The 23507-nt window shown below is 37.9% G+C and overlaps 1 protein-coding gene across 2 annotated transcripts in view; it reads left to right on the forward strand.

Moving 5' to 3' along the window:
• metrnla (meteorin like, glial cell differentiation regulator a) overlaps positions 1 to 23507 on the forward strand; it is a 50415-nt gene that overhangs the window by 12440 nt on the left and 14468 nt on the right. Inside the window, exons 3-4 of one of the 2 annotated variants that reach the window (XR_007438319.1) lie at positions 12966 to 13025; positions 15216 to 16243. Coding sequence is in view for 1 of the 2 variants with exons in the window: in XM_022668004.2 (XP_022523725.1) it covers positions 12966 to 13025; positions 15216 to 15529 (374 nt within the window). In the remaining variant the exon portion in view is untranslated. Of the gene's footprint in view, positions 1 to 12965; positions 13026 to 15215; positions 18809 to 23507 lie in introns of those variants that run through there. The other variant, XM_022668004.2, reaches the window with a different exon arrangement.

Consider the following 23507-nt stretch of genomic DNA (forward strand, 5'->3'; position numbering starts at 1 on the left):
TTAGCAGCTAATGCTAATCATGCTGCTGCACCCAGCCTTAGAACTTAACTTGCTGGAGAAACTTTACTGAAAACTCACCCTAAGGCAAAATATTGGAGAGAAATCTGTGTAGATTTACATTTAGTGCTTGTTTGACTTTGAAAAAAAATGATTTTTTTGCTTATTTAGGTGCTTCCCCCGAGCTTCCCCATTAGAGGGAAATCACCCTTGCTCACTTCCATGTAGGCATCCTTACTAGTGTTGGTTATTGTGCTTTATAATCACCTGGTACGCCTTATGTATGAAAAAATGGACGTTCATTGATAGTGCGCCTTTTAATCTAAAAAATACAGTAAATATGTGATTCCTTCGGTAAGCATATTGTCGCTGTCCAATGGAAAAACAAGTATCTCCATTTTTGTTGATTTTTGGTTTACTACATAATTTGAACACATAAACTTTGAACTTAACTTTACACTGTTTCAAAATGTCCTCATGAATGGACCGATAGAAATAATCTAAAATGGCCTTAAAAAAACTCTTTTTACATTGATTTCTATTAAAAGTTAAGGTTTTTTCTCTACTGTAAAGTTGCTGTTTTGGAGATACTTGTTTTTCATTGGACAGGGACGACATGCAGTTTTTACTAATCGTAGTGTAATTGTATTGCTAATTGTACTGTAAGCGCCAGTACAATGCTAAAAAGGCTATAAAAAAGTTAGCCTTAGCTAATCTGCTTAAATAAAAGGTAAAAACTTCTCAGTAGGGCTGCAACTATTGATTATTTTGGTAGTCGACTAATCTGACGATTATTTATTTTATTTTTTTATTTTTTTTCGATTAGTCAACGATTGTTTCTGCCATCTCAAAAAAAATGATAGAAACATCGTCGATTATATCGATTAATCAGTGCAGCCCTACTTCTCAGATAATTTTTCCTTCAATATATTCCTTCAAATAACAAAGCGATAGCAGTTTGAAGCAGGCTTGCTGTTAGATAGTCAAATGACACACGGTTTTCTGTTCGACCCAGTGCGGGTCCGAGTCCCGCTGAGCCGCTGTGGGCAGCCGCTGGCCGATACGCGTGATGAGTGCTGGGCGGAGGCCCACCTCGCTCTCAAAACAGGGTTTTTCTTATTTTCCTGCTGCGCACCTGCCAAACTCGCACGGCTTCACGCGGCGCTGATACGAGGTGGCTTTGTTTTCTTTACTCCAAACAAAGCAGAAGCGTGTCTCTGCGGAGCGTGTGCTCCTCGCTCCGTGTCCTCAGGGCTGGTAGGTCAGGCAGATTGATAAACAGTGGTCTTAGGCAGCGCGGGTAGAGGAAGAATGGCAGTTTGAGGCTGGAAGCCTCTGTTTGGTATTTGCCTGCGGTTTGTTGAGGCCAGTTTTCAGGGGGATGTGGAGGGATTCAGCAGGATTCAGCATGCGCTTCACTGGCCACATTTAGAGTCAACAGTCAGGCTGTTCAGAAGCTGTGCGGCTGGACCAGCTTATACTGCGGAGATTAGCAAGTTAGTACATTCTGAGACTGTGGATTTGGAGAGTAGAGCGTCCAGTCATAGTACATGCTCTCTTTCCTTTTGGTTGTACCTTATTCTTCTTTTTTTAACTTTTGTTCATTGAGAAGATGAGCATTGAGAGTAATACAATGGTATAAAAAGATTTGGGCACCCCTGATATTTATTTTTAATGATTTTCCTTCAGTATCTATCCCCTAAATCAGGGGTGTCCAAACATTTTTTTTTTAGGGGCCAGAAGGAGAAATATATTTGAATTCACGGGCCACACTCTGTAATAAAACAAATAATGAAATATACCACTTTAAATAATACATTTTCCTGATTATTTTCATTTACACACCATTTTACTTGACTTTCAAATTGATGTTTAATTTCATGATGTCTTAATATTAAACTCCTTAATCACGGCAACTTTTAGACTCTTTGCCCCATTTTTCTGCGCTAGAAATGCGCACCCTCTCCGCTAGAAATGCGCACCCTCTCCGCTTTTAGACTCTTTGCCCCGTTTTTCTGCACTAGAAATGCGCACTCTCTCCGCTTTTAGAATCTTTGGCCCATTTTTCTGCGCTAGAAATGCGCACTCTCTCCGCTTTTAGACTCTTTGCCCCGTTTTTCTGCGCTAGAACTGCGCACCCTCTCCGCTTTTAGACTCTTTGGCCCATTTTTCTGCTCTAGAAATGCACACCCTCTCCGCTTTTAGACTCTTTGCCCCGTTTTTCTGCGCTAGAACTGCGCACCCTCTCCGCTTTTAGACTCTTTGGCCCATTTTTCTGCTCTAGAAATGCGCACTCTCTCCGCTTTTAGACTCTTTGCCCCGTTTTTCTGCGCTAGAACTGCGCACCCTCTCCGCTTTTAGACTCTTTGGCCCGTTTTTCTGCGCTACAACTGAACACTCTCTCCGCTTTTAGACTCTTTGGCCCGTTTCTGACACCTAGCGTTCAAACTTTGAATCTCACATTATAAAACCTGCTTGACAGCGGGCCAACTTTCATTCTATTTCTAAAATACCTCGCGGGCCGCTCCAAAAAAGGAAACAGGCTGCAAATGGCCCGCGGGCCGTAGTTTGGACACCCCTGCCCTAAATCATGTTGTTGAACAATCTTAGTTTTCAGGCCATTTGAGAGTTGTTGCCACTCTTTAGAGAAGATGCAAAGAGTGCAAAATCCTGCAACTGTCCACCTTAACTCTTTCTCATAATTGTATTCACCTGTGTATGTAGGTCAAGGGTCAACAAGCTTAGCAAACTAATTTCGTTTTCCAATAATTAGTGCTAAATGTATTTTAATCAATAAAACGACAAGGGTGCCCAAATTTATTCACCTGCCTAATTTTATTTAAAGAATTATTGCACACTTTCTTTTAGAGCTGGGCGATTAATCGATTTTATCGATTAATTCGAATTTACAGTTAAGGACGATGTGTTTTTTTATGAAAATTGATTTTCTCTGAGTTTTCATTTTCACCTCAGACAATCCCCTGTGAGCTCCCGTACTTTAGAGTGAGCTTAGCCCCGTCCCTCTCTTCTGCGCGCGCAACCCCCCCCCCTCTCTTGATTTTTAGTAGGGGAAAAAAATCGATTTAAATCGAAAATCTGTTATATATATATTTTTTTTAATTGAACGTTTATCTTTATCTATCGCCCAGCTCTACTTTCTGTTAATCCTATATACTTCATTTTACTTCTCTAATTATATAATTAAATGAGACTCCTGAACTGAACAAGCAATGATTTATAAAGAAAGACTATCAAAATTATCATTGGTGTCCAAACTTTTTCATACCACTGTACACTCAATATAAACAACAGGAAAATAATATACTTAATTATGCTAGACCCAAGGTTTTCTCTAATTTGTTGTCAGTATTTTTAGATCAGTTTTTCTTTCCTACCAATCCAGTAATCACAAAAGCAACATTACGAAATTCAATCTGTTAAGGAGAGGTATAAAATAAATTACAGAAAAAGTAAAAAAAAAAAAAAAAGGCTAAGTATTGAAATTCCCCAAGCATCACACCATGCCGAGATCATAATTCGCCCAATTTTTCTTTCATTTAAGGCAAAAACTAGCCAATGATTTTCTTGGCAGGTTCAGATACTTGGCTGTGTATTAATGACAGATTTGGGTCATTAAATGGCTAATTGTATTTTTGCTTTCTTTTGCTACTTTTCTTCATAGAAAATGTGCAAATGTGTATTATTATGTGTACTATCAGCCCATAACGTTTAAGTTTAAAAAATATATATTGTTAAAAGAGTTATTTCTGCACTATAAAAAGCCATAAGATCATTATTTGAGCATTCCTACCCTAAAGTTTGGAATAATTAATGAATTTATTAATATTTAAAATGTTAAAGAATAAATCGTATATGCATGATTTCCTCTTCTTTAAATCGTAGACAAAATTACACAGCTAGCTGTAGAAGATGTAGCAACCACAGTCAAGCAACTAAGTGTATGTATGTTAGTTAATTGATGTTAATTGGCTCTTCTTGCTAAGAAAAACATTATGGGCAATATTTAGGTCAGCAAGATTATTGAATTTAGGTAAATATATTGAATTATATTCAGTTATATGGCCTGAAAAAAAAGCATGTAAAAATATACTGCAAACTTTTAACAAACATTATGAATTGTCTCAAAAAAAAATCCCTCAGATTGTTATTGATTATTAACTGTTAATTAATTAAAGGGTGTTCTTTAAAAGGGAGCAATTGCATTAGCTAAGATATTACATTATTTAAATATAAATTAATGGCATAAAATTACCTTAGAATAAGATTGTTTAGGATATAATAATAATTATAATAATAATAATAATAATAATAATAATAAAATATTTGGCCTTTTGTTCCAGAAATATAAAAAGCTATAAGATCATTTCTACCTTAACGTGTTAAAATAGTTAATTAATATCTAAATATTTAAAGACTAAATCGTATATACACATTTACCTCTTCTTTAAATTTTAGACAAAATGTCAGAAACCAAATATGCAAGTACATTACAGATGAAAATCAAGCATTAATAGTGTTTTCACACTTGAAAGTTCTGACCAAATCTGAACCAAGGTTCATAGGGTTTGCACATTTTCCTTTTATGGTAATTTTTTTCCACAAATAAGCAATGAAGGGGTATTGTCCATACTTTTGTCTTTATAACAAAATAGTGTTTCATACAATGTTTCATACACTGCTGGACATCAAATAAGCAAGTTTATAGCAGATTACTGAACACCTGAACATAAATACAAATTGTATTATCTAAATATAAATTGTATTATCCAAATATAAAAATAATGGCATAAAATGACCTTAAAATAAGATTGTTTATTGACATTTATGATACAGTATATTGCCCAACAAAAATAGTTATCATGAAAGGAAAGGCCTATCCGTGTCCTCCACGTCCGAAACGGACCGGTGCGCTCTTTTCAGAGGCAGTGCTATGTTTGATCTGTGCCAGCGAGGATGATTCACAGTTCCGGATCACATCTGCGCTCTTAGGCAACAGCATTATTGCTCAAAATGAAAATGAAGAAAAAAAAAGGCCTTTCCAGTCTTGGGCAAACCTCTCCAGCTATGCTTGGCTTTAACCGGAGCCGGCCGACCCAGGACCCCCGGTGTGCGGCAGGTCCCTCAGGTCTGTAAGGTGACCTGTTTTTCTTTCTTTCTGCAATCGTGTTGTTCTCTTGCTTCAGCTCACGGGCGCTGACCTGCTGAGCTGGGACTCTGTAGAGTAAAGAGAGAGAGAGAGAGCTGCTCTCCGTCTGCGTGGAACTCTTCTGACACCAGATGTTGGAACTGTCCCTCAGTTCCACTTCTCCTCTCTCTTTCTTTTCCCCTCTTTTCTGAAGTGGTGGGGATGGCAGACAGAACGGAGGCTTATGAAGCTTTCCTCCATTAGCGCGGAATGCGGCGGGGTCCAGATGTTGAAGGGATCCACCCCCCCACCCCATTCCTGCAGCCCCTGTCCGTGAGTGAAGTGGTTGAGCTGACGGCTGCGCTGCGTTTCTGTGGGCCGGCCGGAGCTGCTGACTCAGATGCCAGCCCATTCCTGCGGTTCCTTTTTAACTCGGAGCCGCAGAGGAGAGAAGCTCGGAGAGAGGAAGAGTTCTCCTCCAGAGTTCTGCTCTCCAGATTCAAAGCTAGTGATTAGGAATAAATACCCTGGCAGCAAACGCTACAGCGCCCAAAATGATATGGTGAAAGATGGCACAGCAAGGAGTTCCGCAGGTCAGAGCGGTACGGTCGGGCAGTAACCCTAGGAAATATCTAGAGGCTAGAGGTTAATGTTGGCAACGTATCATAAATACGTTAAATATTTCCAAAAGTATCTGCTCAACTGTCTTTGCATTTCCCCTTCTTTTCTCCTCATACTCCTAGGGTGATATCCATCAGAACAAGGCATCTGTGAGCTGATGTATCGGAACCTAGTCGCTGTGGTTTCCTCCGAGCGTGCTCTGATGCTACTTGGCAATGATGCATCAGCAGCAGTTCAAAACGAGGCTGTGTCTCCTCTGTGTTGGAAGAAGAATGTGCTAGGCTTCACCCTCCTTGAGTTGAGGCATTACTAGTGATGGCGTGATATAGTGATATACAGCTTAGTAGCAGCTGAATGGGTGGTACAATTGGCCAGATAAATTGGGAGAAAAATGGGAGACAATTAGGAAAAGAAAGAGGAAAAAAATGGCTTATGAAACTGTTTCTCTGATTTTACTATTTATAGGTTTATGTTAAAGTAAAATGAAAATTGCATCTTGGCATCATGTTATCCTCCACCAGTCTTACACACTGCTTTTGGATAACTTTATGCCTTTACTCCTGGTGCAAAAATTCAAGCAGTTCAGTTTGGTGGTTTGATGGCTTGTGATCATCCATCTTTCTCTTGATCATATTCATTAAGTGTTCTTCTTTTTCTTCAGAGCTGTCCTTGTACTTGGTTGGAAAAACAATGGCATGTATGCATCTCTAGCCTTAATATTTGGTGCTAATAATACTTAGTAATTCCTAATGTCAAATAATATGGAGACAGTACCAGCAATGAAACAGATGTGCTCATTTTTATCTGCTTCACTCAGTCCTTACACTCAGCGGAGACGATGCAGACCCTAAAACCTGGGCCGTCAGCAGCTGTTACTAAGCGCTTGCCTGCATGACCTCTGACTCCACTGCGGGTGCACTGTGCCTTGGGTTGCAACAGCAGCTGACCTTTGACTTGCTCTCCACACCCAGCCGTCTTCCAGCCCAGACAAGCCAGCTTTACCCAGAATATCCCACATGCAGAAGGTCATGCTCTTGCAGCTATGTGCAGCTATTTTAAATCACTTTCTCAACTATGGCTCAGCTGCAATTCCACTATTCCAGTCTCTGACTGCAGAAATCCGGCTTTCTTCTCTACCATCTGACCCCTTCTCTCTCTGCCCATCGTAAACTCATTACCCCATATATCAGCCACCCCCTCCCCCTCTGTGTTGTTTCTAAGGCCTTTGCCCACCTGCACTAACAGACTGCTCATTATTTTGGCCACGTGTGGAAGATCTGAGCGCCTTCTGACCGCAGCATGCCGCTACTGGTGCTGACACTCAGGCACCTGAGTGTCTGGAGGCTTGGGCCTTTCCCTACACTATAAATCTTCAGGAGGGCAGAAAGTTGTGTATTTTTGAATGGACTTGATTGCATGAATTTGTACATGTTCCTGAAAGAGCATCTACTTGTGAACATTCATATTAACTATTTAAAGTCATCTATTTGTTGTTAATTAGTAGTTTAAGTGTTCATTTGTTCAAACTCATCACTTAAAATTCTCCAAATTTACTTTGTAAATCCAAAAAATCGACTTTAGGAGACGCTAAAAAAAGCAGTTTGGAGCTTTCCTATTCCTATTGGTCTATTCTTTGGTCTATGACATTTTTGTGAGTTTTTTCAGCTCGCTAATTAATACTAGCCAATCATTTATACAAGTATAGCAAGCTAACATTTTGGAAGCTCAGCTCTGTGGAGCCAAATGCTCATCTCACTCTGTCCTGCCTGGAGAGAAATGACAACAGCACTTTATCTGAGGAGCTCCTGCTGCTGTTCCTCGCTGTATGAGTGTTTTTAACCAAGTAAAATAGATTGTAAAACATTGTATATGAAGTGTGTCAAATGAATGACTTTGGAATGCATTTACATTAAATGCACCTGTGTGTACTCTTCAAAGGCTGTGTGGTCCATTTCAGCCTCATTATGTAACCTTAAAAATTATAGTACTTATAATAAATTAAAAGTATCTGTTTTATATCGGAATCGGATCAGAGCTAAAAAAATAAAAAATAAAAATATGTGGATCGTCCCATCACTAGTCTTCACCCTCCTGGTGTTGAGGCACCATAGTTTCATAAACACTATGGAAGGTCCTAATGAGTGGGTTGGGTAATTGGCCTTGACAATTGGGAGAAAATGGGATAAAAAATAAATAAATAAATAAAATTATATAAAAAAAAAAAAAACTGATATACATTTTGATCATACCACTTAGCACTAATGGAACCCACTGAAAAAAACGTACTGTTCCCATTGGGCTTCCCATACAAGGCCCCACAGGAGCATGTAGTCTGTTAAAGACATTCAGTGTTGTTTTGACCAGAACAATGCACTGGTTCGAGTTTGTATAGTGCACTGTGCACCATCTGATAATCAGAACCCCACATCTCCGCCTCCACCGTTTGATCTTAGACCCCTTTTGGACCATTTCTACTGATCCATTCATCAAGAAATGTTCACACAACGCAGCCGGTGGTTACTGCTCTCGAGCGGTGTAATCAGAGACCGTGTAAATAAAGAGGTTTTGATGAGGTGAGGTTCGCTCTGAGCTCAACACTTCCATGCGTCACCACACGCTGGGCTGCAGCGTCTCCGGAGCTGTGCGTTCTGGCCGCCGGTTGAATTCAAGACGGCAAATAAACTGCAGTTTATAATAAACACTTGTGGAGCTGCTCTGATGCCGTTGTTGGAAACACATGGATCTTTCTTCTGTTGTTTTTTTTGTTTTGTTTTTTGTAGCTTACAGACTCTGCTGTAAGCGTCTTACCAGCACCAACACCAGCACTGCAGAGCACAATCCTCTTAAAGTTTTCACTGGTGCTGCTGGTCATAGTGCTGCATTGTTTTCTGCTGGAATCAGCTGGTTCTCATTTGCTGTGGAGTGTGTGAGTGTGTATATACATGTGTATGTGTGTGTGTGTTTGTGATCAGTGGCAGCTTTTTTTTAAGGTACCCCCCCCCCCCCCCCTCACACACACATACACCCCCTTAGCTTGGGGGCTTGTTGCTGGTGTGTTTTAATGAACAGTTTTTGCCACATGTAGCCAAGCTGCTCTGTGTGCCTAGAAATCAACAAACCATGACTGCAACACACTTGCTGTAGGGTCCGTAAATAACCATCTGCAGCAGGAAACAAGTTTGTGTGTGTGTGTGTGTGTGTGTGTGTGTGTGTGAGACATCTGTAAACGTCTGCATATGGGCTAGGACTGTAACAATGCACAAAAAAATAAAAATTATATTCAATCCAATACAGTACAATTCAATGCAATACAATACAATAGCTCTGAAAAATGAGTTTCTTTGATTTTACCAAATTAAAAACCTCTGGAATATAATCAAGAGGAAGATGGATTATCACAAACCATCAAACAAAGCTGAACTGCTTGAATTTTTGCACCAGGAGTGCAGGCATAAAGTTATCCAAAAGCAGTGTGAAAGACTAGTGGAGGAGAACATGCCAAGATGCATAAAAACTGTTATTAAAAACCAGGGTTATTTCACCAAATATTGATTTATGAACTTTAAAAACTCTTATGAATATGAACTTGTTTTCTTGGCATTATTTGAGGTCTTTTTTTTTTTGTTGTTATTTAAGCCGTTTCTCATTTTCTGCAAATAAATGCTCTAAATTACAATATATATATATATATATATATGTGTATATATATATATATATATATATATATATATATATATATATATACATATATATATATAATAGCAAAATTAGAGAAACAATTTTTTTTTCCAGAGCTGTATATTACATATTTTCTAATACAAAAGTAATATGTTTCTGAAAGTTTGCTTTGTGCTATACACATATGTCGATAAGCTATTTAAAATATAAAACCACATCCTTCTTGTTTCCACTCTCACTGTCCATTTAATCAGCTCCACTGATCATAGAGGAGCAGTGTGTAGTTCTATAATTACAGACTGTAGTTCTGTAGTATCCGTTTCTCTGTATACTTTATTATAACCCTCTTTTCACCACGTTCTTCAATGATCATGACCCCATAGGAGAGAAAAACACCACAGAGCAGCAATTATTTGGGTAATGGGTCATTCTCATCTCTGCAGTGACACTGTGGTTTGGTGGCATGGTGGTGGTGTATGAGGTGTTAATGTGTGTTAAGCTGGTACAGTGAGTGAGTCTGATGCAGCAGTGCTGCTGGAGTTTTTAAACACTGTGTTTGATCAGAGATAGAAGCTGTGTGGGCTGGAAAATGAAAGCCGCATCACAGTGGATCAACACCAGCAGATGACATGTCTCTCTAAACCATCACTGATCATCAGTAAATTTTACATTTCATTTGTAAATCAAGGGAGCAGAGTCTGGAGGAAGAGTGGAGAGACACACAGTCCAAACTGCTTGAGGTCTAGTGTGAAGTTTCCACCAATCAGTGATGGTTTGGAGAGTCATGTCATCTGCTGGTGTTGATCCACTGTGTTTTATTATCAAGTCTAAAGTCAGTGCAGTTTTGTTTTCCCACAAAATCTTACAGCACTTCCTGCTTCCATCTGCATCTGACAACTTTTATGGAGATGTAGATTTCATTTTCCAGCAGGACTTGGCACACTGCCCAAACTGCCAAAAGTACCAATTGATCTTATATTCTAATTTTCTGAGACACTGATTTTTGGGTTTTCAATTGCTGTAGTCCATAATCATCAACAATAAAAGTAAAAATAAACACCTAAAATAGATCACTCTGTGTGTAATATATCTATATAATATATAAGTTTCACATTTTGAGCTGAATTACTGAAATAGAGTACCTTTTTAATGATCTTCTAAATTGTCAAAGTATTGTCAAAATGTTAAAAACAGCAGAAATTTAGGTTTTTGCATGGTCTCTGTTACAAACTCTGGTCCATGTTGATGTTGATTAATTACAACACAAAATGACTGCAGATTTTTTAGCAGAAATTCAGAGGTATTCTATTAGATTCAAATCAGATGACTGATTTGAGGCCCCTATCTTACACCCTGTGCGAGACGCATCACAATTCTCATTGCTATTTTTTTTTACACCCCACCAATAGTCTATTTTCACGCCTGGCACCTGCATCATTAAATAGCAACGGTGCTTGTGATTTATATCTATACCAAATGGCATGGTGGTCTGGTAGTGCAGCACTGTTGTTCTTTGCTGTCGTGGCAACACTGGTGTGCAACATGTGCTCAGCTCCAGTGATTGCATAGTTACTTTGAAAATGTAATTTGATTACTGATTACCCCTTTAAACTAAGTAATTTGGATTACTTGATTTTAAAAGTAGTAATCTAGATTACAAGTACTTTTATTAGTTACATTCAGCAGCTTCAGAATCGCTGCCCCAACATAAAAATGACGACAAAACTCACTTTATAAGGCATGGGCATGGTTGTCTGGAAATGCACCACTGACTGATTTAAGCCTAGACAACAGTCCACAAGCAGGGGTTCACTGCTAATGACAACCAGTTTTGCCAAAACTGACTTTACTGGAAGCTTCGCTCCACCTTCTGTTATGTTGGTGCCAAAGTCCCAAACGTTTCTTCAAATTTGATGTTGTGTTCATGTTAAGCCTAAAATGCACCTATGATTAATGAAGAGTATTAGTACATGCCTTTTATGTGGTATGAGCTGCCCAAACAGGCTTACTTTCCTGTCGTTACGATAGTAAAGACACACTGATGCCCTAAATCAAGGTGCATAGTTGACAGCTTGCCTATAGATCACTAAAATAGGCCATAAAATCATAGATAATGTTCCTACAACAGTAATGGTTTGAAGAGGCCTCATTGCTATTTTACACCCCCACCAACAGTTTATTTTCACACCTTGTGTCTGCATCTTTTAAATAGCGGCAGTGCTTGTGATTTATATCTAGAGGCATGGGCATGGTTGTCTGGAACTGCACCACTGACTGATTTAAACCTAGACAATAGTCCACAATCAGGGGTTCATTGCTAATGACAACCAGTTTTGCCAAAATTCACTTTATTGTTAGCTTCGTTCCACCTTTGGGACTTGTTCAGTTAGTGTGCCGCTGTGACCCCAATTTATTGAGTCTATAATGTCAACATGCACTAGGATCTCAAAGGAATGTCTCCAAAATCATTGTGTGTGTGTCCGTGTGGTGCTCGTACCCTCAGTGCAGAGCACGGTGTGTTTGTGATTTAGCAGCAGGTCTTCGTTAAGTAATGAAACACTGCAGGCAGATCGGCCTCACAGCCAGTGTGATCTCATCTACAGATTAAACAAACTAGCTCATAAAAACCAGCCCTCTCTGCACATTGCTCAACCTTAAACCCTGCTCAGGTCTGAGATTAAGCCCAGTGGAACGAGCGCTGGAACAGTAACATGATCTGATTCTGGTTCCTGGAGTGATTACTGGGTTATTTTTAGTTATTTTTGTTGTTTATTTAGTTTTAACCACAGATTCTTGGTTGTAATCTGTTAATAGCTGATCGCAAAACAGCAACTCTCTGCCCATATCTCATATCTGTTTTATTTCACTTATTCTTTGTTGCTATTTAACAACAATGGCACAATGGTGTAGCTCCTATATATACACAGCTCTGGAAAAAAAATAAAAAACTAAGAGACCACTTAAAAATAAAAATGAGTTTTTCTTGATTTCACCAAATTGGAAACCTCTAGAATATAATCAAGAGGAAGTTGGATGATCACAAGCCATTAAACCTGACCAAGATGAACTGCTTGATTTTCCTTTTTTTCCAAAAGCAGTGTGTAAGACTGGTGGAGGAGAACATGATGCCAAGATGCATGAAAACTGTGATTAAAAACCAGGGTTATTCCAACAAATATTGTTTTCTGAACTCTTAAAACAAACTCTTTATGAATATGAACTTGTTTTCTTTCCATTATTTGAGGTCTAAAAGCTCTGTATCTTTTGTTATATCAGCCATTTCTCATTTTCTGCAAATAAATGCTCTAAATGACTTTTAATATTTTATTGGAATTTGGCATAAACATTGTTTGTAGTTTATGGAATAAAACAACTTCCCTCCCCGTCAATCACTATAATACTAGCCAACCTGCATTTTAGCATACCCGCAGTTAGTGTTCTCCTCCAAGCGTGTTTAACTGTACAATAACCTTTGCTAATATTAAATTAATGTATGATTGTTTTTTTTGTGTGTGTTTTGCAGCCTCCTGCCAGCCGTGCACTGATGCTGAGCTGCTTCTGGCTGTGTGCACCAGTGACTTTGGTAAGAAAAACTCTCTACTACCATTCATCTGGGTCTTATTATGGGTTTAATATAGTTATTTATGGGTATATTTAAAGATTGGGGACACCTTTCCTGCTTTTTACAGTTTTCTGGCTTTTGGCATGTTCTAAAGCAACTTACTATTGAATCAGCTTCCAGAGATAATTTATTTTTTTTGTACCACATCTGACCAACAAATATAAAAAATCTGTTTATTCCAGCTGTAAATGAAAGAAAGTGAGTTTGGCCTTTTGTCTAATACAGAGGTTGGACAATGAAACTGAAACACCTGTTATATTCCTGTGGGAGGTTTTATCATGGCTAAATTGGAGCAGCCTGGTGGCCAGTCTTCATTAACCCTCTCATGCATGAATTATAATAAACTCAGTCAGGATTTTTTTTCTAAGTGTTTTTATACATCCTTAGGGATGTAAAACAAGGTTTGAAAAAAATATATATTCTATCTTTATTCGATAAAGAAATATTTATCTGTCCACTCAAGTGTACTTCATGCATTTTTTGTTGTAAAAAAAAACACAAATGTAATTCAGTTATACAGTTGTAATATGGTATTCTGTTGGAATAGTGGAACTGAGGAGGATATTGTGACACAAGAAAATGTCTCTGAACCGTAGAACCTTATAGAATCTTGATTGTGACTGGTATTATCATACTGTATTCTTGTCAAGTCTCTGAACTGTTAAGTGAGCATATTCTCTTATAGTATTTTATAGCATGTATCATATTTCCTGTCAAATCATGCTTGTTGCTAATTTCTGAGACTATTTTCTATGATGGTTGCCAAAGCATACAGGGCACAAAGCTACAAGACACTGCATGCAGATGTACTTGGTTCTTCGTGTGCTGGCATTTTATACTTTCTTGAGCTGAGGCCAGTGGTTTCCAGGGGCATACTGGATATTGGGGTGCCCTTAGTTTCAACAGCCTCATCTCCTTCATCTCCGTTCCTCAGCCTCAACTCCCTCAGTAACATTTCCAGACTCACCTTCACTATCACTGCTTGACCCTACTTCTCTGCTTGCAACTGTCTGTACTGGCAGACATTCCTCAATTAAAGAAGTTGATTTACAGCCAAAACATTAAACAATATGAATTATTTTAAAAACAACACTGGAAGTAATTGACATTGCATAAAAGTTGAAAAATAGCTAATGATGCATGATGTAGAATTAAGTGGACAGATGATTAATCTACAATTCCCTCAAATATAAAATCAAAATTTCGAAAATCTTTACATAATATGTCACCTTAGATGTTACTTGATGTAATTATATATTTTTTTTACCTGCAGTGATATAATTTTATAAAAGGTAGAAACAAAAATAGCCAAGGTGTTTGGTGGTTTTCCCTGTCTGCCGGCCATCTTGATTTCATTGACTTCTTTTTCCCATTACAATGACCAACCAATGGGATTTTTTTGTATAGGATGATGCAATAGCTTCCACTACAGTGGACTATATGCAGCAGTGCCCAAAATTGCAAGCATATTTAAAGAAAAAAAAAAATTTAAACAGCTGTACACTGTAGTGACCTCTATGCATGAAAGGGTTAATTGCATATTGCACCAGTAAGAGCATGAAGAGTGTGAAGGTTCAATTAGCAGGGTAAGAGCACAGTTCTGCTCAAAATATTGCAATGCACACAACATTATGGGTGACATACCAGAGTTCAAAAGAGGACAAATTGTTGGTGCACGTCTTGCTGGAGCATCTGTGACCAAGACAGCAAGTCTTTGTGATGTATCAAGAGCCACGGTATCCAGGGTAATGTCAGCATACCACCAAGAAGGACCAACCACATCCAACAGGATTAACTGTGGACGCTGTAAGAGGAAGTTGTCTGAAAGGGATGTTCGGGAGCTAACCCGGATTGTATCCAAAAAAACTGCCCAAATCACGTCAGAATTCAACGTGCACCTCAACTCTATTTCCATCAGAACTGTCCGTCAGGACAATAAATTATTGTGGTCTAACACCAGGTGTTTCAGTTTCATTGTCCAACCCCTGTATTTTATAAATACAGTACCAGTCAATGGGAATGGGTTTCCATGGCCAAGCAGCTCAATCCAAACATTTTGTTGGTGTTTCCATCTATTACCATGTATTAACAGTGTTTGATAGTGCTTCTAAAATATTAACATTCTACATGTCCCTCTCTCTTTCTCTGCAGTGGGGCGTGGCACTATTCTGGGGGTGGAGCAAGAGGAGGAGCAGACGTCGGTCGCCGTGACGCTGACCCGCCTGTACAGGCAGAAGAGTCAGGTGTTTGTGTCCGGCGGTGGACGGACCAGGCGCTTCGTGGGCCGGGTGAAGATGCCCCGCGAGTGTGGGGTGAAGCCGGGCGAGGGCGAGTTCCTCTTTATCGGGACAGTGCGTTTTGGGGAGGCGTGGCTGAGCTGCGCCCCGAGGTACAGGGACTTTCTGAGGCTGTACCGGGACGCCCAGGAGCGAGGGACCAACCCCTGCCACATAGACACAGACTGAGCAAGACTCTCTGAGACTTTACTTTCCAGGAAACCACACAAACAGCCTCGTCTGGAGGAACTGTAACCCAGACGGGGACAGTCTGGCTCTCTCTGCCTCTCTCTTTCTTTCTCTTTCGCTCAGAGTCTCTGTCACTCTCTCATGTTTTGTCTCTCTCTCTTTCTCTGGTTTTCTCTCTTTCTCTGTCTGTGAATGGTTGCATAAAGGGAAAAAAAACCTTAAAGGTAAAGTCATGTGGTTCAGGGTTCACGAACATATTTGTCCTTTGCAATACTGATTTCATAGATTACAGTATGCAAATGAGTAAGTGTTTCAACCAATCACAGTGTTTTAAGTATCCAAATGATCCAAATCTGTTTAATTCTGTTCAAACTTGTTTACGTCCAGTTCACTAAGGTGTTTTCAGATATACTACACCAACTCAGTTACTGACCATATATGGCAATATAATTGCAGCACTAGTGTTATATACATATCACACAAATAAACCTAATTGATCTCTGACCCCATATCCAGCCAGAAACATCTCTGCTTTGTATCGCGTTCCATGACTTTTGCCATGTCCCTTGGAAGTTAAAGAATGCTGCACTGATCTGTGGGATGTGTGTGTAGGACCTCCTGCATTGTCTGGTCAATTCTTTTATACAGCTCTGGAAAAAAATTAAGAGACCACTTCAGTTTCTGAATCAGTTTCTCTGATTTTGCTGTTTATAGGTATATGTTTGAGTAAAGTGAACATTGTTGTTTTATTATATAAACTACAGACAACATTTCTCTCAAATTCCAAATAAAAATATTGTCATTTAGAGCATTTATGAGAAAATGAGAAATGGCTGAAATGACAAAAAAGATGCCGAGCTTTAAGACCTCAAATAACGCAAAAAAGTTTGAATAGTTTAGAAATCAATATTTGGTAGAATAACCCTGGTTTTTAACCACAGTTTTCGTGCATCTTTGCATCATGTTCTCCTCCACCAGTCTTACACACTGCTTTTGGATAACTTTATGCCTTTACTCCTGGTGTAAATATTCAAGCAGTTCAGTTTGGTTTGATGGCTTGTGATCATCTATCTTCCTCTTGATTATATTCCAGAGGTTTTCAATTTGGTAAAATCAAAGAAACTCATCATTTTTACGTGGTCTTTTTTTTTCCAGTGGTGTATATGGTTTATATGCGTTCCAAAGCCATTCAACTTACACGCTGTTGTCCCATGACTTTTGGCATATCATGTGCAGAGATAAGATTTCACTAATAAAAGAGATTGTTGATGTCTGTGAGACATTAAAGATAAAATTGGAAGAAAATCTATAAAATATATTATTAAAAAAAAAGAACCAAATACCAAGCATGTATTGGATGATCAACTGATCAAAAAGGGGGTTATTGATGAATTATATTGATTATCTGAATGGAGCCTCTGGAAGTCGATGTGTTTGTATTATGAATGGATAAAATGCTTAAATCTGAGAGGACCCATGCACTTCTGCAGACGAGTTTTAATTGCACTATGTATTTTATGCAACTGGAAGTGCTTTTGTGTTTTGCTGGTGATTGATGATGTTTTATGTTCGTAAATCCACTTTAAAGAAATCTAAAGTTTAAAAAACACCTAATCTGTCTTATACAGTATTTCACAATAGGGGTTAAATGAGCCAATAGAAATGTTCCAGAATTACACAGAATCAAGTCATGTTACATTGTCATACATCGAGTTAAGAATGAGGTTCCTTATTATTAATTCTGAACTAAATCTTGGGACACTGACTGAATGTAAAACAATGTGATGTTTCTGAGTTTTTGGTAGTACAGCAGAGTTTAACCCTCCTGTTATATTGAGCTGTAATTAACAGTTTTAAAGCTCCCAGGTCATAGTGACTCGTTTTTAATCACATCTAACAATCCAAAATTAGATTTAAAAAATTATATATTTAATTTATATTTTTTATAAAACAAAAACAACTTATTTTTGGCTTAAATATTTTTATTTATTTTTTTTGCTTCAGTTTTGTTCTATATTTTAAATTTCCAACTTTGAAACCTCTGTTGTCACTAATGGGTCAAATTGACCAGAACAGTAGTTTTTTAGTTACATTTTCTGATTGTTTAAGGCTGTATTTGAAAGTAGAAAATTATCTATAGAACTTAAGTAGTAATTTGTATATATATATATATATATATATATATATATATATATATATATATATATATATAAGACAATAAAAGAGTTTTCATTTATTTTCTTCCAGTTTTCTATTTTTTTTTCTCACCCTGACAATCTAAATTACTTAAAAAAAAATAAAAATAAAATCTAAATTTGATCCCCAATCTGTTGATTATCATCCAACCTACTTTTGTTGCAAGATGCAAAAACAAAAGAGAATTGAGTCAAATCTTTCTTTTCTTTTTTTTCTCACAAATTCAGATTTTAAGGGGCAGCAATGACGAATTAGAAAATTGCTAAATTTATTAAAATCTAATTCTTCTTAACTAACTTAAATAGAAACAAATCAAAAAATTTAAACACAATGTTGGAGTCAATTTTAACAGAAAAAAATTACAATTACCCAAAACAATATGTGTGTAATATTAACATTACATTAGTAACACATTAAATTACACATTAAATTAGTCATGTTGCATTTACACGTTCTTTCTTAAGTTTTCCTGAATTTTAAATGTTTTAAGATTTTTTTTTAAAGGGTAAGTTTGACCCACAATATAACAGGAGGGTTAAGAGGTTAAAAGTGTCTTTTACCCAAAAAAAAAAAAAAGACATTTAAGATTAAGTTTTGTGCAATTTCCGTTATGGATCATGAGGTTTTTATGCAACCGGGCACAGCCGACCCCGAAGCCTTCTCTATAAACTTCTCACTTTCTCTCCTTCTGCTTTCCACCACAGGAACTCTGTACTTCCCTCTTCTCCTCCCTCATCTCTCGCTCTTTCAGAGTCTTATAAACTGTTTTATGCCTTAAGCTCTACGGTCGCAATGTAGCAGACATCCATGGAAAATGTGTAAAAAAAAGAAAGAAAGAAATGTGAAAACATTCTACAGCGAAGTCTCGGATGCTTTTGTAAAAAGCTTGTTTGTACAGTTTTTGCAGTTGTTTCTTATGACAGAAATGTATTGAAGAAAAAAAAAGCCTGCTTTTTATTTTATTTTTATTTTTTAAGAAAAGGTTTTGAAGTGCGATTCGGGCCTGCGCTTTGTCCTCAGGCGGCTGAGTCACGCAGATTTTTTTTTTTTTCTTCAGAGATTAAAACACTTTTCTCTGTGGAATCGTTTTACTGGTGTTTTTACTGTAATATTAACACAGCTGTCGTATCGGTTTCATACAGAGTCTGCAGTATTGCACATATTTCCACAGCTATATTACCACAAGTGATTATACACATGACTGAGAGTGTGTGTGCGCGTGCGTGTGTGTGTGTGTGTGTGTGTGTAAGCTTTTTCCTAGTTAGGAATCTGCACTGCCTACTTATTTTAGAAGTCTAAGCTAAAAGCTAAAGCTAATGACTGATTCTCTGGTGCCCTTTAATTACCCCAACATTTTTTCACGTTTCAAGATTTTCAGCTAAAAGGAACAAAAAAAATGCCTTTTAAACTCATTTAATAGAACTTGGGTCCTCACATGATGTACAAAACAACCATTGGTTATCATCATTTGCTTAATCAGTGAACAATGAAGAATTAATTAATTAATTAGCAGCCTTGCAACACTGCTTAGAAAAAACTGCTCAGCAATAGTTTAAGCAGCCACACAGTAACACTTTAGCAACAAACAGCTACAGTAGAGAAACACCTTAGCAACACCAGAGCACCAGCAATTATATCGCAGCAACCCTGTGTTTAGCAACCACCTTAGAACATCTTAGAAACCAGTGGGATTTACTTTAGCTGTACAACCACTGGTTATCATCCAACAACTGGTTTGGTAAACCAATGCTTAATGATGTTAACAGCCTAGCAACACTTTAGGAACTGCTTAGCAACACCCTTAAAAACCAACCTGTTACCTTAGCAACGCTCTGTAACACTTTAGCAACAAACAGCGACAGTAGGGTAACACCTTAGCAACCACCTAGCAGTGCCACAGCATCTTAGAAACCTGTTGAATTCACTTGAGCTGTACAACCACTAGCTATCATCGTTTGTGATGTGATGTCTAATTTGTTGCCCTAACGAGCTGCGAATGAGCAGTCGGATGCTAGAAGGGATTTCTGACATGCCACAAATTTTGGGCTGTGAGCTGTCTAGCGAGACGATTTCATCAAATCAAAACCTGTTTCCCCAAAATTCACTGCAAATAAACCAATAAAAAGCCATTTTTTGTAGTGATAGCCTTTGTTATATGAGTATTTTGCTTCTGGATATACAGTAGCTGAAGTCCTTAAATGATATGTGCAGCAGATCACGAAAACCCTTTCATGTCATCCATCTACATATAATATAAAAGATCAAAACCAGTATTGTAGGTTGTATGAAGCAGCGGAAAAAAACAGAAATTGTTATAAAATAAACCTTTATTTTGAAAGCACGCCAAAATCTGCACTCCCGCCATGAAAAGCAATTATTTTCGCTTTAAAAAAAAAAAAAAAAAAAAAAAAAGAGGCTGTGTACGTGCTGCAGAGAGGGAGTGCTTTTCATAGCGGAAGCACAGATTTAGGCACTACTATGGTGCTGAATTCAGCACCCCCGCCAGGAAAAGCACCCCCTCTCGGGAGAGGGTGCAGGTGACAAGGGTATAACTATACATGGCTGTATTGAAAAAGAATAGGGTTTTTCAGATAAAGAAAGTGGGAAAAAAAGAGTATTTATTATAAATCATCTTTTTTATTTGTTTTTTTTTGGTACTGGTTCTTGGGTTAAGTAAAATATTGATTAATTTAAAATCACAATGTTAGATTCTAACAATCATAAATATAAGTTTAGTATATTTAGGTGTAACAAATCAGAGTAATTTTTTTTAGGTTGGTCCAAAGTATCATTTTTTCAGTGCAGAAAATATTTGTGATTAACTGTAATTCCGCAAATGTTGTTCTAAGTCACTAAAGGGTGGGCTTTGATTATTTTTAGCATCTTTTTCCCCCCAATGTCAATCCTGCTCCTACACCTTTGCGTACGCATAGTGTGAGCATATGAATCAGTGGCATTGTTCATACACGAAAAACAATTCAAACGCACACAATACGAACACACCCGATAAAAAAAAAAAATGCATAGTGTACACCTGGCTTAACACCTTAGCAACCACCAAGCTTTCACATGATCTCACCTACTTTCTTCAGAATTAGAAATTCATCTTTCTTTTTACTATATTAATGTTCACACTCCTTTGTTTTAATCACATCTTTTACAGTAAAAAAAAAAAAGTCCTTACTAAGTACCTAAAAACTATTGCTCAGTATTGCATATCCTCATTCTCATATAGGGCATCCTATAAATTGATTCCTTTAAATTTTCCATGAGCTTAAATCCAGCCAGTTTCCATAAAGCATCTCAGTGAGCCCAGCTCAGGGTTTGAGGTGAATAGCCGATAACCACAGCATGAAAACAGCATGCCGTGTGCAGCCGTCTATCATTTCTGTTATTACAGTGTTTCATATCACACACTGTTCTCACGTTAGATGTCTGTTTATTTTGCCTGAACAGTTTTCTGTTGCTTTTAAAAATATACATTTTTGGTCGGGGTATTGGAATACTCGTCTGTGCTGTGAACTTTACGATGTAAATCTGCAGATTAAATATGAATAGATCGCTAATGGAGAGATTGATGCTAACAGAGGGACGAACTTTTGCAAATGTTTAGACACTCAAGGCCCATTTTTGTGGATTTATTTTTAATATTCATGTCAGATGGCCTCTATAGTTACGAATTTTCTATAGTGTTTAGATTAGGAGAATGTGATGGGCATTTTTAAAGGTATGGGATGATTGTTTTAGATCATTTTCCTGATGTAGAAGCCAACTTTTTTTACTTCCAGACTTTAACAAACAAGTGCTTTAACATTTAGATCCACTTGTGCAGCCCCAAAGCCTGAAGCACCCACCCCCATGCTTCACAGGTAGCAAGGTGTCCTTTTTGTGACACTTCCTTATATCTTGCTGATTATTGCAAAAAAATTACTATTTTGACTACATCAGTGGACAACACATGCTTTCAAAACCTTTCTGAGGTGTCTAGATTTTTTAAAAGGATTTTGTTTTGTTTTTTTCAGCAAGAAAATATAATATATAAAGTGCATCACCCCTTTTGACTCTAGAGATGTTTTGCCATGGTTCTGAATTCAGCACCCCCTTATACGCGAGGTCCGTGAAATAAGCAATTAATTTGCAACAATATCAATATACTGCAATAAAAACGGCTTTTGGATAATGTTTTGTATGTATAAGCCAACTTTTTTTTTACTTCCAGACTTTAACAAACAAGTGCTTTAACATTTAGATCCACTTGTGCAGATCCAAAGCCTGATGCACCCACCCCCATGCTTCACAGTTGGCCCAGTGTTTTTTGTTAAAGGCAGTTCCTTATTTCCTGCTGACTGTTAAAAGAAGTAGTAAAAAGTACTATTTTGACTTTTTCAGTCGACAACACATGCTTTCAAAACCTTTCTAAAGTGTCTAGATTTTTTTAAAGTATTTGTTTTGTTTTTTTCAGCAGGAAAGATAATGTAAGTGCATCACCCCTCCTGACTCTAGATATGCTTTAGCATTGTTCTGTTATTGCAGTATATTGATATTGTTGCAAATTAATTGCTTATATCACTGACCTCGCGTATAAAGCCGTTGTTGTGCCAAATTCAGCACCCCCTCCAGGAAAAGCACCCCCTCTCAGGAGAGTCTGCAGGTAACCTTTCTTTTTTCTTTTTTCTTATGAGTCAGCGTAGCTTAGAAAAGTATCTTGGGTATTTCCATTTTATAAGTACAGTTAAAGCCAAGAAGACGTAAGTGCGCACTCCCGAGAGAGGGTGCTTTTCCTGGCGGGGGTGCTGAATTTGGCACAACAACGGCTTTATACGCGAGGTCAGTGATGAAAACAACTAAATTTGCAACAATATCAATATACTGCAATAAAAATGGCTTTTGGATAATGTTTTGTATGTATTAGCCAACTTTTTTTTACTTCCAGACTTTGACAAACAAGTGCTTTAACATTTAGATCCACTTGTGCAGATCCAAAGCCTGATGCACCCACCCCCATGCTTCACATGTAGCAAGGTGTTCTTTTTGTGACAGTTCCTTATTTCTTGCTGATTATTGTTAAAGAAAATTACTATTTTGACTTAATCAGATGACAACACATGCTTTTAAAACCTTTCTGAGGTGTCTAGATTTTTAAAAGCATTTAGTTTTTTTTTTCCAGCAGGAAAGATAATGTAAGTTTTAGCAACTTTTTTTCAAGCAGTTCTCTCGAGATTTCTCGATCTCCCAGATCTCATCTTCACTTCCACAGTTCCCCTGAATTGGCCATTCTTAACGACATATTATTCTGCACTCATATAACCTTCCCCTACCTTGCAGACACTGGCTACTTTTATTTTCAGAAAATTGGATAATTGCCAAGAGAAGACCAAGTATGATGAGTACAAGATGTTAGTACACGGATTGGCTTCCGACATCACAGCTGCAGCATCTGACCGGTGACTGTTGCTGCGGGGCATTCCCCAAACATATGTAGTGTGGTGTCAGACCAGCTGTTGCACGTGTGCTACTACAGATATGCAGAGACTTTGCAGGCATTTGTTTGGGTCATGAATTAGAATTAGGGTTGGAATGATGAAGCTGGTGTCCTCAGTCTGCCAAGCTGCTTTCAGCCGAGCAATGGTAGCAATGCGGAGTCGCATTTGACCCAGTAGGTTTTTCCAGTCTGTCCATAAGCATGTGGTAGTTAGAGTGCAATTTCAAGTGGACTTATTTTTTTTAGGGGTTTATCAGACATGGGTGCAACAAATCAGCACCTTAGTAGATTACAGCTGAA

The sequence above is a fragment of the Astyanax mexicanus genome, chromosome 3 (assembly GCF_023375975.1).
Source record: "Astyanax mexicanus isolate ESR-SI-001 chromosome 3, AstMex3_surface, whole genome shotgun sequence".
In the NCBI taxonomy this organism is placed as follows: Eukaryota; Metazoa; Chordata; class Actinopteri; order Characiformes; family Acestrorhamphidae; genus Astyanax; species Astyanax mexicanus.